A 14187-nucleotide genomic window follows, 5' to 3' on the forward strand; every position below is an offset into this window, starting at 1 on the left:
CGCGAAGGAGGAGCTGAAGGAGCCGGATGTTTGCAAACAGAAGATTATCAGCTGATGGAGGGGGCGGGGAAACCGGAAGGAGCTTCAGGGCTGACTTCCTGTTGCCAATAAAGTTTCTCGTTTCTGGAGTTCTGTCCTGTAATCCTCAACCGAATAGTGAATTATATGAGAATAATTTTATGTATAAATTATATATAACTTTATTCAGTATAATGTTATTCGTGTGGTTTATAATGTGATGTTGGTACATGTTCACTTTGGCCTAAAGAGGGCGCTGTTGTTCCTTACCAAGAAGCAGATAATGTTATTATTTGCACTCAGTAATGTGTTATAGATAAAAGATGTTTGCAGTATCTAAAAAGAGGAGATGTCGTAGGAGTACTACTTCAGGGCGTACTACGATCGTGGGAAGATAATCAGGTGGTGTCTGTGTCGATAAAGACAATATTTGACCATCATCACACAACCGTTTATTATGAGACCTTAATTTTTTTTTACATACATTTAGATCATTGTCTTCGGGTTGTTGTTTTTTTAACCTCTAGAATAAAAAATTTCGGTTTATTTTAGCCATCGCGGGACGGAAGGAAGTCACGGAACCATCATGCGGGTCGGCGCCGGTTTAAATTATCAACACAAACAAATTTTAACAAGTCCAGTTGATTATTTGTTTTGTGCTCTTTGTGTTCTGACTTCTGAGGATGGGTCTTGGTTGAACTTAGATCCCATTACATTTTAAGAGCGATCCGGATACATGTCTGGTTACAAAAAAATAAAAAATCCAGATTTCCACAAAATGTCTTCTGGATCTGATCCAGATTTGAGGTCAGGAAAAGATTATTACATTTTAACATTGAAAACTCCATTTACAGATTCAGAAATCTGTTAAAAATACACGTCAAGTCCGATTCACTTTTACTTTTCATGGTTGGTGTATAAAGATACCAAGAACAATCTAGAACCTTTGGGGGATGATCCAGATCACTATTATTTTTCCAGTTGACCTTGGTAATCAGCTACTTTTGACCTGCTTTTTTATTTGTTAAAATAAAAAACGTGCATTTTACTTCACCTACTTAGAGTTTCCTTATTCGATGAACTAAAGTGACCCCAGCACGTCATGTTGCCTCACGGCCTTGTAAAAAGACACTGACTATTCAGCCCATCTGTAAAATTGCCTACTGTGTTGGACAAATGAAATTAGAATGGAGTAAACCTGTCCCCTGAACCCAGCATGTGGTGAATGGCTGGTAATATGGTGGGAAGTCTGCTGTAGTCATTTGGCATGATGTCCACAGTCATCTAACGTGTGGAAGAGATTCCCTCAAGGTAGATGTGACAGATGGAGGCCATTATAGGTCCACCAATTATGGCAGGGCTATAAACACAGAAACAGTAACACAACACAGAGGGTGTATTTTGTGCACATACATGAAGTAAGACAAACCCCGTCAATGTAACTGGAAACAACGGCTGCATTAAATTGTACTGCGATTTATCTGTGAATGTGCTGCAAGCGATATTTGACAGATGAAACCCTTATAGACGTGATACAAGGTGAGGAGGACCTCATTACACCTGTTTGGTGTCATTACAGGAAGTCCAAGTAGACAGCCGACAACAAGCACAGGGCACATAGTGTACAATAATTAGGCCTGCTGCTGTGTGCACCAAAGAAACACCACATGATGCCAAAAGCGTGCTTTACGAACTGTTGGGCAAGAGTTCAGCTGATCCCTTTAGGGTAAAAGCAGGGATGGGATTGAGGTGAGTCTGGGGGACTGTATTTGAATGAAGACTGTTACAACCATCATATTGTGCCAGATATTAAGAAGAGGAGGAATGGCATCACTTTAGTCACTTAATTATAGTCTGTCTGACATCAGCAGCCTGAGTTTAGACCTTTCTCAATCTGACAAGAAAAGCAATCCCACATCCCTGAGGACGCAAACTGATACTTAACAGAAGAGCATACATGGGGATCGTGAATTTTTACATTTATTATTAAACTGTATTCAACTGCATGAGGAAATATCTCACTGAGATCAAGAATCTCCTTTACAAGGGAGAATACTTGCAGAATAAGAAAAGGAAGTGCAAGTTACGGAGTCAGTCACAAGAACTTTGAATTTAAAAGCACTCAAAGAAATTAACTCAAGTTTCTAGTCTTTCTGTGGCTTATTCCGTGTTTAAGATGCAGAGCAAACGAAAGCACTTTGCCCCATTTCTGTACGGGCAAATGAAACAGACAGCAATATTTGATATAAATGCAGTAATGTGCAAATGTTACATGTTTAAGGAAATGTAAATGCTCAAAACTGATCCTTCTGGTGGCGGGAGCGGGCCATCCTCCCCGAGAGTATACAACTGAGTACATCCGAAAGGTGATACTGATTTCTTTTTCTTAAGTTTCTGCAAAATGAACTCAAACTGAGGGGCTTTGAGAGGCTTTTAATGATGATGATGTAACGTCAAATAATTATAAAAAAAAAAAAAATAATTAATATGACATTCAATAAAAATCAATTTTAAATGAATGTCATGCATTTAATGTCTAATTAGGGAGAGAACCCCGTCGATGAAAGCCACCTGACGGTAGGTTGGCCCTCACTCCCCCCTCTGGCCGGCCCTACATGTATGTGCCGACACTGGCGCGCACCGATTCACCGGCGGATAATGTGGAGCTAAAATCAGGGATCAAATCTCCGCACCTTGTGGCTGGTTTTGCGCGTGTTTGTTTCTCTCATCTCGTCCAGCGGCCCGTCGCCTCCTCGGGCTCTTACGGTGAAGAGAGGAAGGATGCGCGCAGGGTCTTTGAACGCCACACAGAAGTTCACGACGCCGATAGACGCGCAGCTCCTGTTGATCCCGCTCCGTTTCTCAATCCACACATCCCAGGAATAATCCAGGAGCATAATCTCACCTCTATATGGCAAAATTCCTGTCTGGATTACTGGGGTGCACACTTCCAGACAAGGGCGCTCCACCGTTGTTCGAGGTAATGATGCTTTGCATGCACTTAAAAGATGAATGAAAGTTTGACTTGATTAAATATGCAGGCGTTTTGTGCATCTATCTATAATGTAAAACACTTCATTATCAGTGATCCCTGCGGGTTCATATTCCCCACGTTCATACACGTGTTGCAGATTAATACGAATTATGTTTTTATTCTATATTGCCTACAGAAAATCACTGCCATGTTTGTTGTCTTGTTTATTTCTTGTTCTCTGCAGTAGTGTTGTTGTCATTTTGGGCATATTTTCTGGTGATATTTTGTAGAGAACTCAGACAAAATATAATTTACACCGATTACAGATCGTTGGATATTTTCAGCTGCAGTCAGGATGCAAAGAGTTCAAATGCTGATCTTTGGGTCAGTGCGCCACCTAATTATTATTGGCAAAAATCATGGTGGGTGGTGGCGCAACAGTTAGAATAAGTCCAGCCAGACCTTCAGATGGTTGGCTGTAGGACTGCTGTTGCAGATGTGGTTGGGTGTAACAGGAATGAATTTTAAGATGCAGAAAAACAGATTATAGTGTTGTGTCTTAATGTGACATTAGTGAAAATATTCCTCAAATACAATCCATCTTTGTACATGTGATTTTTGTGACAGGTATGACATAACATGAGCTCTAAATGAAGCACACATTTTAGATTTATTTTCATCACCTTTGTGCAAACGCACGGCAGCTGTAATCCACTGCCATGGGACTGATAATCCATCAGCCATCATCTCAATCTGCCTAACACGATGTGTGTGATTCACGTATTAAAATCATTGCTGAAATGTGTCGGAGAGGATTATCGTCGTGACTTCTGGGGAAATGAAATGACCTGATCAGCTTTACGGGGGTGGGGGGCAGATTAGATTCACAGACTGTTATATAAATCCTTTTCTCCAATTCCACCTTAAAACATGATTCTATTGAGCAGATGGCCTCCAACAGGCGGTACGTTTTGTGCTCTAGGAAGCACTTGAAAATATCTCAATGATTATGTCCACATTAAGTCATCATTTCACATATTTCAGCAAAAATAAATGTAATATTTGTTTTAATTTGATTCCAGTACAGTTGGGTCTACCCTGTCTCATTTTAGTAATCCTGGCAATGAACAGATTGACTTGTTTTACCTCTGTTAGAGGTTACAAAGTACATTTGAGTTTTTGTTTCTTCTTTATATCTAAATGAACACTTTCACACCTGTGTTGATACAGTTTTTTTTCATGGCAACATTGAGCATTGTCCCTATAAACTTAAGGCTCAAATCATCCTTTGATCTCAAGTGGAAGCTCTTATTTCAATCTCCTCCTCTGCACCTCCTTGTCATGAAGTTTCTTTGATGAACTTTGCCACATTTCTCCTTTTATGTTCTTACTCTTTCAGCTGCAAACTCATCATTCCCTCACACACTGTAACTGCTGCCAGAACACCTCTCTCCTTTCTCACTTTTTTTAAATAGCGACCTTTAAGTGAAGCTTTATTCAAGGCACATAGCTTGTGTTTGAAACAGTATATGGCTTTCTGAGGGAAAAGAGAAACATTCACATCACTGCACTGTCAAGGCCCATCTGAGCATTTGAAAAGACGCCCGCACAAATCTCAGAGAAATCCAAAGCGGTGTTTTGCAGGGGAGTAAAGTTTGAGGACATCCATGTATTGTATGCTCAGTGTGTTGCCATGGAAAAGGATGCAGAGTTGAAAACGCTGAAATGCACACTGTCATTCACGACTGCTGTTTATTCAGTCAGTATTACAAATAAATTTACATATGTTACATATCTAATTTATAATACAGATAAAGATGCTTCTCCAACACATAGAGCACTAAACTGTGGAATATAGTCACTATGGGCGATGGTGTGATGTTCGTGTGTGGAGATGTGTTCGAATGACAGGCATGTCCTGTAGAACAGGGCGTTCTCTTCCTTACAGCATCTTAAAGATCTTTTTTATTTATTTATTAATAAAAAGGAATTTAGGGCAGCATGGTGGTGCAGTGAGTAGTGCTGTCAGAGACCAACTCTAAGAAAACTGCACAGTTAACAATGAAATGCTAACCCTCCTGAAAGTAACATGATTTCTTTTCTCCATTTGAATTCTTAAATCAGTAGCCTTGGGAGCAATTTTGAGAGTTCCATAAAGCGGATATTTCAAATATATAACCCAAAACCAAAACTGATATGTTGTCATGGTAACTTCTATCTTTTCCCATTCCTATATCAAAAAGGCAATACAATACTTTAACGATGTGTCAAATGTAGATGCAGTTACATCGTACCCAAGTTTCCGAAGTTTAAATGCCCCAGTCTGATCCCGCCCACGTCACCTTGAAAGCCTTGTCAGTTGTCATCAACAGACCCAGTAGCAACACTTGTAGGCGAGACGATTGAGGTAATCTCTTCTACAAGAAAATGGATGGATGTGAGTCCCACCTGAACACTGGTGGCTTCCACTATAGTCTCATTCTGTTTGTACGTTTCACACAGTGCCAGTCAAGTCACGCCAAGAGTTGTTGGTGCTGGCTGCTGGTACGACTGTTCCTAAGCTACAGAAACAGAACCTTCCGTGGATGCACTCCTCCGCAACATTCTGTTGTGATGTAACATGGCTTTGTCCTTATATTAATCGTCTGAGGGTTTAGCCACTAGGGGGGGGTGTGCATCATAGAAGTGCAGCCCACTAACACATATGCCTTCATATGACCATCAGAGAAACATCTCCTGAGGTCAAGGCGCAGCATCAGCAACAGGTAAAACATCACTGATCACTGAATCACTGAAAACACTTCTATTGTCTTATGGGAAGGCATTGTTAATTTAGTCATCAAAGGGGTTTTAAACAAAGGATGACATGGCCAATTCAACGGAGAATCACATGTTCTACAAAGCAAGACATCAGCTGCAACATGCATGAAAAAAAGACAATCAAAATTAATTATACACTAAAATGATGTCTTGTGTCTGGCATAAGGGACACGCTGGTATCTGCTCAGACCTCAGCAGGGGACGAGGCCTAATGGATCGCTTGTATTTCAAACCGAAAACGCTCTCTGTAAATAATGTGTGTGATGCTGTCAAAAAAAATCAAATCCTTGCTTTCCAGAATGTGTGCAAGAACAGCCCTTATCATATCAGTGAGAACATGACAGTATGAGGACATGAGCAGAGGAAGGGAGGGGCAGGAGAAACCCGGGCTCTGCAGGGAACCGAGCGATGAGGAGTTTCATGCTGCAGTTTGAGGCGTCACCAGCTGCCAGTCACGGATAAGCAGTCGGCTGCTGGTCACAGGCCAGCTGAAGATTCAGGGCCTTGTTCTGCGGCAAATATCGAAATAAGTCTTTTTCGTTTTATTTTATTTGTAAATGAAAATCAAATAAACTTCATCAAGAGTTAGAAGTTGCAAAGCAGGGATGTTTTTTTTTTTTTTTGGTCTTCAAAGCACTGAGACTTGTTTGAAGGGTTTGGATGGAGTTTACTTATCTCATCCTGGTGATTAAGACCAGTGGCGGTGGAAGCATGTTCTAAAAGTAATGCTTTACACTGACTAGTACTTGAAGCATGAACATAACACGTTACTGACAGGATTTCTGTAATGTTATTACTTTTATTATGCAGCTAGTGCCGCTCTTGGTATTTGGAGTCAACATGTTTTCATCTGATATTCCAAATAATTGTCATCATTTCTCATCGTGTTATCTGACTGGTTGGCACAATCATACAGGGTGTGAATTTGCAGTTCTTTTTGTTGTATGAAACTTACCCGGGGCAGCACGGTGGGTATGTGGGTAGCGCTGTTGCCTCACAGCAAGGAGCTTTAATTCCACCTGGGGCCCTTCTGTGTGGAGTTTGCATGTTCTCCCCGTGTCTGCGTGGGTTCTGTCTGGGTTCTCCGGCTTCCTCCCACCACCGGAAACATGCAATTTAGGTGAACTGGTTACGCTAAATTGTCCGTAGGTGTGAATGTGAGCGTGAATGTTTGTTTGTCTCCCTGCAATGAGCTGGTGACTTGTCCAGGGTGTACCCTGCTTCTCGCCCATAGCTAGCTGGAATGGGCTGTACCTATACTTTGGATAAGTGGCAGAAGACGATGAATGAAAATGATCCAGTTCCTTCGTTTCCTCATTATTAACATTCATTCATTCATTTTCCAACCGCTTATTCCGTCATCGGGTCGCGGGCCAAGCTGGAGCCAATCTCAGCAGTCATTATTAACATGTTATGATTATTTTAATTTAAGTAGTAACAAAAGAAAAAAGAGGCAAAAGGCAGAAACAACAATGTAAATATAAGCTGCATAAATTTCTAAGGTGGTTCTCCGGGGGGTAAACAGTATGTTACACAATTAGTATATATCCTCATCAGTATTTATCGCAGCCGTAATCCTCTTCCTCATGAACCTCTAGATGTCATTCTGATCTCTTCAGTCAGTGGCTGCTGTAGGCCCACATCACAAAACTATCCCCACTGGTTTCAGTGGGGTGTAGGCCGTCTCGAGCATATCTAGAATTTACTATTTCAGATTTAATATTCTCCCTAATCTTCATGCCTGATTAAATACTAATTATTTAAATAAAAGAGTGGTCGTACAGGATTTGTTAGAATAGATGATGGCATTGTTGCTTTTCTCTCAAAGTTGTTCTTGCCTCATTTAAACATACAGAGATGCAGAGTAAAAATATCAGATTCATAACCTTTTAGTTTTCTCTCTCTTAAGATTTCATTAAAATCAAAGAAGAACATGTCTATTTAATTAGTTCTGTAGCTCGAGGTCCAATCAAAAAAAGTAAAACTGTTGATGGATAAAGTGTGACTGATGATTTGCTAAAAATACTCTTTGAAGATGGAGGGACCATCTGCCTCTTTTGGACGCTTGGCTGACTGGATGGCGTGAGACAGGCTTCCTTCAGGAAGGGCTGGTAGATTGCTATTCCAGTACAATATGTATTTTTAGCTCTGTGCAAATATGCTTTTGGCTGCTGTTTCATTCATATGAATAGCAATGAGATCTGGATGCTCTCTGCATGCAGGAGGAGGATACCCCCTGCCATTCATATGCATACAGCACGGTCGCATACACATTGGCATTCACACACACACACACACACACACGTATGCATTTATACATGCACACCCTAACAGAGGTGGGTTCTTGTCAATATGTGCATACTAACGGCAGCAAGGGTATCTGTGCAGACAAACAGAAAGTTTTCTTCAATGACTGTTGTACTAAGGTTAGGAGGAGTGTAAAAAATACCCCCCAAAAAGTCACATGTTCTCATGACTCGGCACACAATCTACTACAGTACCAGCTACAGCAGCTCTCTTGCTGTGGACAGCCGTTCAATAATAACATATTATTCTGCACTTATTCCATATCCAAGTACAGATCACGTATCTGTTCACTTGACTCAAGTAAAGAAAGGGGAATAACTAGGTCACGCATTGGAAACTACAGCATGTGTGAAATCAACATTTGTCAAAAATGAACAGCAGATGTCTGTTGCTGCTAACTATTTTATGGTAAATGATAATATTAAACCAATACATTGATCAACATGATACAACTAGTATAAATGAACCCTGACAGCCTTGTGGAAGTGAACAACACTAAAGTGCACTTCTATTCATTCTGTCAATAAAGCCATGTGACCAAACTGCATCAGCGCTGACGTCAATGCTGTCGGTCCACTCGGCTAGGAGAGCGCTGAGATGACCTTGTGCCCTCGCTGACGGCTCACACACCTCATTAACTCGTGAAGAATAATCCTATGTGATACACACACACGCACAAAACAAAAAACATGAATATGCGTCATTGTAAGCAATGGCTGCTCATCACAAAGAGAAATGGCGTGAAAATGAAATGTCAAAGCAAGTAATAATGATGGAGCGATAATAATAATAAATACAAGGTGAAGTTTATTATTATAATCTATTTAAACTTAATAAATAATATATAACTAAAAATACAAATAGTCAAATTTGCCCTGCGACAGGGATAGGCTCCAGCACGACCCGCGACCCGGTTATTGATACAGCGGTTGGAAAATGAATGAATACAGTAATGAAAAAATAATTTCCTATTAATGTTTCTAGAGCAGAGAACCCAGGGAGCAAAGGACAAAAGAAGAGGTTTAGTTCATTTATAGACATTTAACATTTACACACAATATACTTTTGCCTTTATTATTGTCCTTTATGCATATTTCACCTTTGCCCTTTGGCGAGAAGTTCTTGGTACATATTTGGACCTGGTGCTTTACTGTGCAGACGTTGCATTGTTTCTCCCTTTGCTTAATGCTCTGGTTTTCCTTCCTCCCTTGAATATAGGTAAATTGCTGACTTTAACTTGTCCACAGGTGTAAATGTTTGCATGAATGGTCGTTGCTGTCTCTGTCAGCCTTGTAATTAACTATGTCAGATGGACTTTTATCCAACCCCCACAACCCTGCGAAAGTTATACGGTTAATGATGGGCTGGCTTTTCCCTGAAGAACAAATCCATTAATCACTGCATTTAGATTTTAATAAATAGATTTCATAGCCACTTTAAAATGTATCACAATAAAGTTTTTATTACAGAGAATACTGTGGGTAAATCTGTGCACAAGAACACAACAGGAGAATTTGAACTCACGTCTAATGATAAAACAATTTTGTGACTTTTAACTTTAATAATTTAGATCTCTTAACACATAAAGACAAAAAAACTCTGAAGATGGATGAACTCGATGTTTGAATTGAAAATGTCAGAGCCAAAATGTGCAGCTGTGATCAGAAGAGAAAGTCACAAGTTAATTCTCATCCCCCGTCCTCCTTTTCCATTTTCCTCCTATTGCTGTCTCATTGCCTCATCCCTTACCGGCAATCAAAGATGCATTCAGTCAAAGCCGCCATCGCTTCCTCCTCTAGAAGTTTAATATTCCTGCAAAGGTCATAGAAAATATAATCTAACTAAGACAAAGAAAAAGTGTCACACCAACAACTTTGGATATAGAGCACTTTTCTTTTGAGATTGTCTCACATGAGTATCAAATTCATTATCAGTAGCTTCTGACTGCAGACACTGTACTTTTGGATTAGAGAGAGACTGATAGGCTTTGTAGATATAAAGTTAACGGAGCTTTTTGAGTTTCAAGAAGTATCAGTGATGGATGATATACTTGATTCTTTGAATACTAGATCATTAAAACGATAATTTAAAAAGTGGAAGCCAAATGATTGACCCTATTAAAATGAACTATAAAGTGTTTGGCAATAGTTTCAGGGAGTTCAGATCATGTTTGCTTGTTAAACAGCACATAATCTGGGCACAATGCATGGTGCAAGACGAAAAGGGCTGTTTGTGCCTTGTAAACAGGGACAAGATCAAATCTGAATTAATGTTGATAGTAAAGTTGTTGTAAAGCAGCCGTCCTCCTGATCCTCAGGATAAAACCTATGGTGCAGGTAGAGGTGCAGTGAAATGCTCCTCTTAGCTGTACTTGTGCTGTAATACATACTATTGTTTTGACTGTACCTGTACTGTTCTAACATTCTATCTAATAAATATATTCATCATCATCATCATCATTTTTGAATCCGTAAATGGGGTTTTCAATGTTATTAAATATTTTTTTCTGATGCCATTCTGGATCCAATACCCCCCATGGCTGTGTCAAATTCCATAGACATTGAAGCTCCATTGACTGCAATGTTACCGAAAATCTCAAACTGATCCATAATTCAGGATCGCTTCTGGTTCATTACCAAAATGTAATCATCTGTTCCTGGTAACATTCCCAATATTTCCTGAACATTTCACTAGAACCTTTTGAGTTATCTTGCAAACGGATGGATGGACGGACGGACAGACAAAAGCTGGCGATTACATAATCTCCATCTCGGCGGAGATAATAATACTTTTGAAAAAATAAACTATTGATTATATTTCTGCTGAGTAAAGTTGTAGAAACCAGAGTATGCTTGAAAACTCCAGGAACATGCTTTTACATTTTTATTTGTAGAAACCACCTGTGAGAAAGTTCCTGAGTTCCACACAGCCCGTAGAAAAGATGCTGTGAATGAGAGGGAAATAGATTTGTCACCCTCGGTTCCAATCATTCGTGTCTGAGAGAAATGCATCACCTCCATCCAGCCATTTCCAAGTCCGAGTACGGCAGAAATATTGGCAGCATGTGACCAGCTGCTCAGCTAAACTCTCACCCCCTCACATTCCCACACAAATCTTACATCTCCTCTGCCTCTTACACTCAAAACATCTCCTGGTGGAGCAGCTCGTAAAATAAATGCCTGCTTCCTCCTGAAGGTTTACTGCTACTTTCTGCTTCCTTTTTTCTGGATCAAACAGCATCTTTGTTGGGGTAAAATACGTCTGTGTATTTTTGCATAATTTAAGGATTGACTGCAAGAGTGCGCATCTGTGAGGTTCTTACTCACGTGTGCGTGTCCTTCTGTGCATGAAAAACTATAATCTCCACATCAAATGATGTCTTTGCTCACAGTGTGTTCATTTATGTGTGTGTGTGTTTCTCCTCATGTGGGAATTCATTACCATTCAGCAGATTTTTCTTTGTAAATAATCCCGTGGGAGCTTCTGGTTGAGCCTTTGAAAGCCTTGGTTGCTATTCTGTCATCTCCTCTGAAAGACTCTTTAACATGTTCATCTTTAAATACCATTAATGGCTCCACTCTTTTGTTTAGTTTATTGCATCCTTTGCACTTTGCGTTTGAAGGATTTAGGTGAAGTTAAATGGTGGAAAAATCATCTCTACCTATTGCTATAATAGGAATTTTTTGTATGCCGTTTTTCATTTCTTTCATAGAATAAGTCGTGCCTTGGTGTCCTGTCACAATAATGGTTATATCCTCGTGTCAGGAAAACGCAGTCTTTACTCTACGTGTGTTGCGTGACCTCTAGAAGGGTGTGAATCACATTCCTGTGTTCCTAAAACAGAAAAACCTTCAATGCTTCAGATGACACTTATATTTTCCTGCAATGTTTTTGTCTCCTCTCTTTTCCTGCAGTCCCGGAGTCAATCCAACCTCGGACTGAGGCCTAGCTCCAAGCAGCAGGTCGGTAAACGCCTGAAACCATAATCAACTTGCTGTTTCTGCTGTTTGTCTCTATGTGTCCTCACATCTGAAGGAACAGGACGTTCACACAGACACAGCCAACTGTACAAAACATAACCACAGAGTTATGCACGCTGATAAACACCACGAGCTGGTAACTCAGCCCAACACACCACATGATAAGTTGTGCAGACTGGAAGCCTGTGTTGGTGCAACAACAGATCCATGTGCAGAGTTTGTGTTGTCTTCAGATGTGGTGTAAATCTACAGATCAGATTAATCCATAAAAAAGACACTAATCCCACAAAATATGTGGACAAATTCACAATCAGGTGACTGACCCCACAGGAATGTTTATCAAGACATGGGAATTTGCATTCATAGATGTGACATTGTTGTGAAATGAACTTTGAGTACACCTGTTATAAATGACTCATACAGATAAGCATTTTTACAGTACACAATAAAAAAGATGGACTTTAGAGGTAGGGATTTTACACGTTGCCAAATTATCTATTCTGTCATACATGTCCCATTTTACCATGCTCGATACAGAGAGGAGGGGAAAATGTCTCTTATCTGTTATCAGCAATATACTTTCATCACAGTCAATAAAAGGAGCTGATAATATGCTGACTGATATTTGACAATGTGATATTTGCTTTCATTTGCATATCCAGAACAGCATTTATGCATTCAGTCGGAGGTAGTTTGGACCTAAATCTGATTTGCAGTCCAGCAGTAAATAGAGAGACGTGGTAGAAGACTATCCAATCTGCATAGAGCCACCCAGGGGAGAGCAGAGCTCGAGCAACAAGGCAAGAAGCGAGACAAACAAATATTTACTGTTGCATTCTGTGTTACGCGACGGCTGATCTCATCCCCTGGTTGGAGGAGAAACCCCTTCACCTATCAGTGTGTTTGTCTGGCTTCACACTTATATCAGCAGCCAATCCCGTCGTTGTTGTTCTGCTCCACTGGCAGCTCTGAGGCGGAACAACAATGACCCCTGTTACCCCTTTTACAGCGTACAGAACAGCTGGGTTCTGTACGCTGTAAAGGTGTGTTCATTAGGGGCCTTTGAAGATCATATAACGCACGCAGGCGCACACACAAGAGTGAACGCTGGAGGCCGCTGCTCTGATTTTCTCTCTGTTTGACTCCATTTTCTCTTCTCATCCTCTCTTGTTTAAAGTCAATCTTTAAAGGGGACGTATTATGAAAAACTCACTTTTCCCATGTTTCTACATTATTATGGTGATGTTGGGTCCTTATCAACCCAAAAACAGCTAAATAAACCATCCAGTCAATCCTTCATAGTTTGCGTAGGACTGTAATCACCTCCTGAAACATGTCTGGAAGAAATTGCACCCCTTCTGACGTGCGTGTGTCCCTGTCTGTGTTCTGCCCGTCCACGCTCTACGGCATTTTCCCTGCATAAAGTTTATTTTTGGTGGTAATGTCTCGGCGAAAATGGGCAAAAATGTTTTACTGTGTGGTAAACCCTTTGAACGAGATATGCTAATTAATAAATTAACCAAAAGTCCAGGGCGTTTGATTAAAGACCTCTGAGTATCTATAAACTGGGCTCAATCGTACTGTAATCTAAGCGTGCTATATAACCATTGTTTTAGCAACAGTTGGATAAAATATATATTATTATCCTGGCAAGTGCTATAGAACTTACCATTAAATCTGGACTAACTGACTGGTCTGCAGCTTTGTAGTTGTAAAAGGTCACAGGCCAGAGGTCACAGGTAGTATAGTGCTGCTCTGAGATCCAGCTCCCAGAGCAATTATCGTATGGAGGAGCAATAAAGTGCATCGCAGCTGCTCTAGTGGGTTTCTGTTAGGGTTAGTGCTGTTGGATAGATGTGACGACCATGGATGATATATAGCTGCTGCAAATGTCCCAAAGGATTGTGATGTGACTCCATGTCAGACATCAGAGTCCAGAAGCGTCCGGCGTTTGATTACATGTGCTCATTTGGAATCAACTTCCGAAGACACTTTAAGGTGGAACTATAATACAAAAACCTTGAGCAGGTTATAGCAGTTTATCTTCAAAGTTGGTCATTGCAGCCCGCTGAGATGTTCTGATGACAG

The 14187-nt window shown here is 40.4% G+C and overlaps 1 protein-coding gene across 1 annotated transcript in view; it reads left to right on the plus strand.

Annotated features, from left to right (window-relative positions):
* Positions 1-2929: 2929 nt before the first annotated feature.
* Positions 2930-14187, plus strand: part of rasgef1ba (RasGEF domain family, member 1Ba) — a 76178-nt gene continuing 64920 nt past the window's right edge. Inside the window, exons 1-2 of the mRNA XM_068738326.1 lie at positions 2930-2998; positions 12034-12081. Of these exons, the coding sequence (XP_068594427.1) occupies positions 2930-2998; positions 12034-12081 (117 nt within the window). The remainder of the gene's footprint in view (positions 2999-12033; positions 12082-14187) is intronic.

Source organism: Brachionichthys hirsutus, chromosome 4, assembly GCF_040956055.1.
Source record: "Brachionichthys hirsutus isolate HB-005 chromosome 4, CSIRO-AGI_Bhir_v1, whole genome shotgun sequence".
In the NCBI taxonomy this organism is placed as follows: Eukaryota; Metazoa; Chordata; class Actinopteri; order Lophiiformes; family Brachionichthyidae; genus Brachionichthys; species Brachionichthys hirsutus.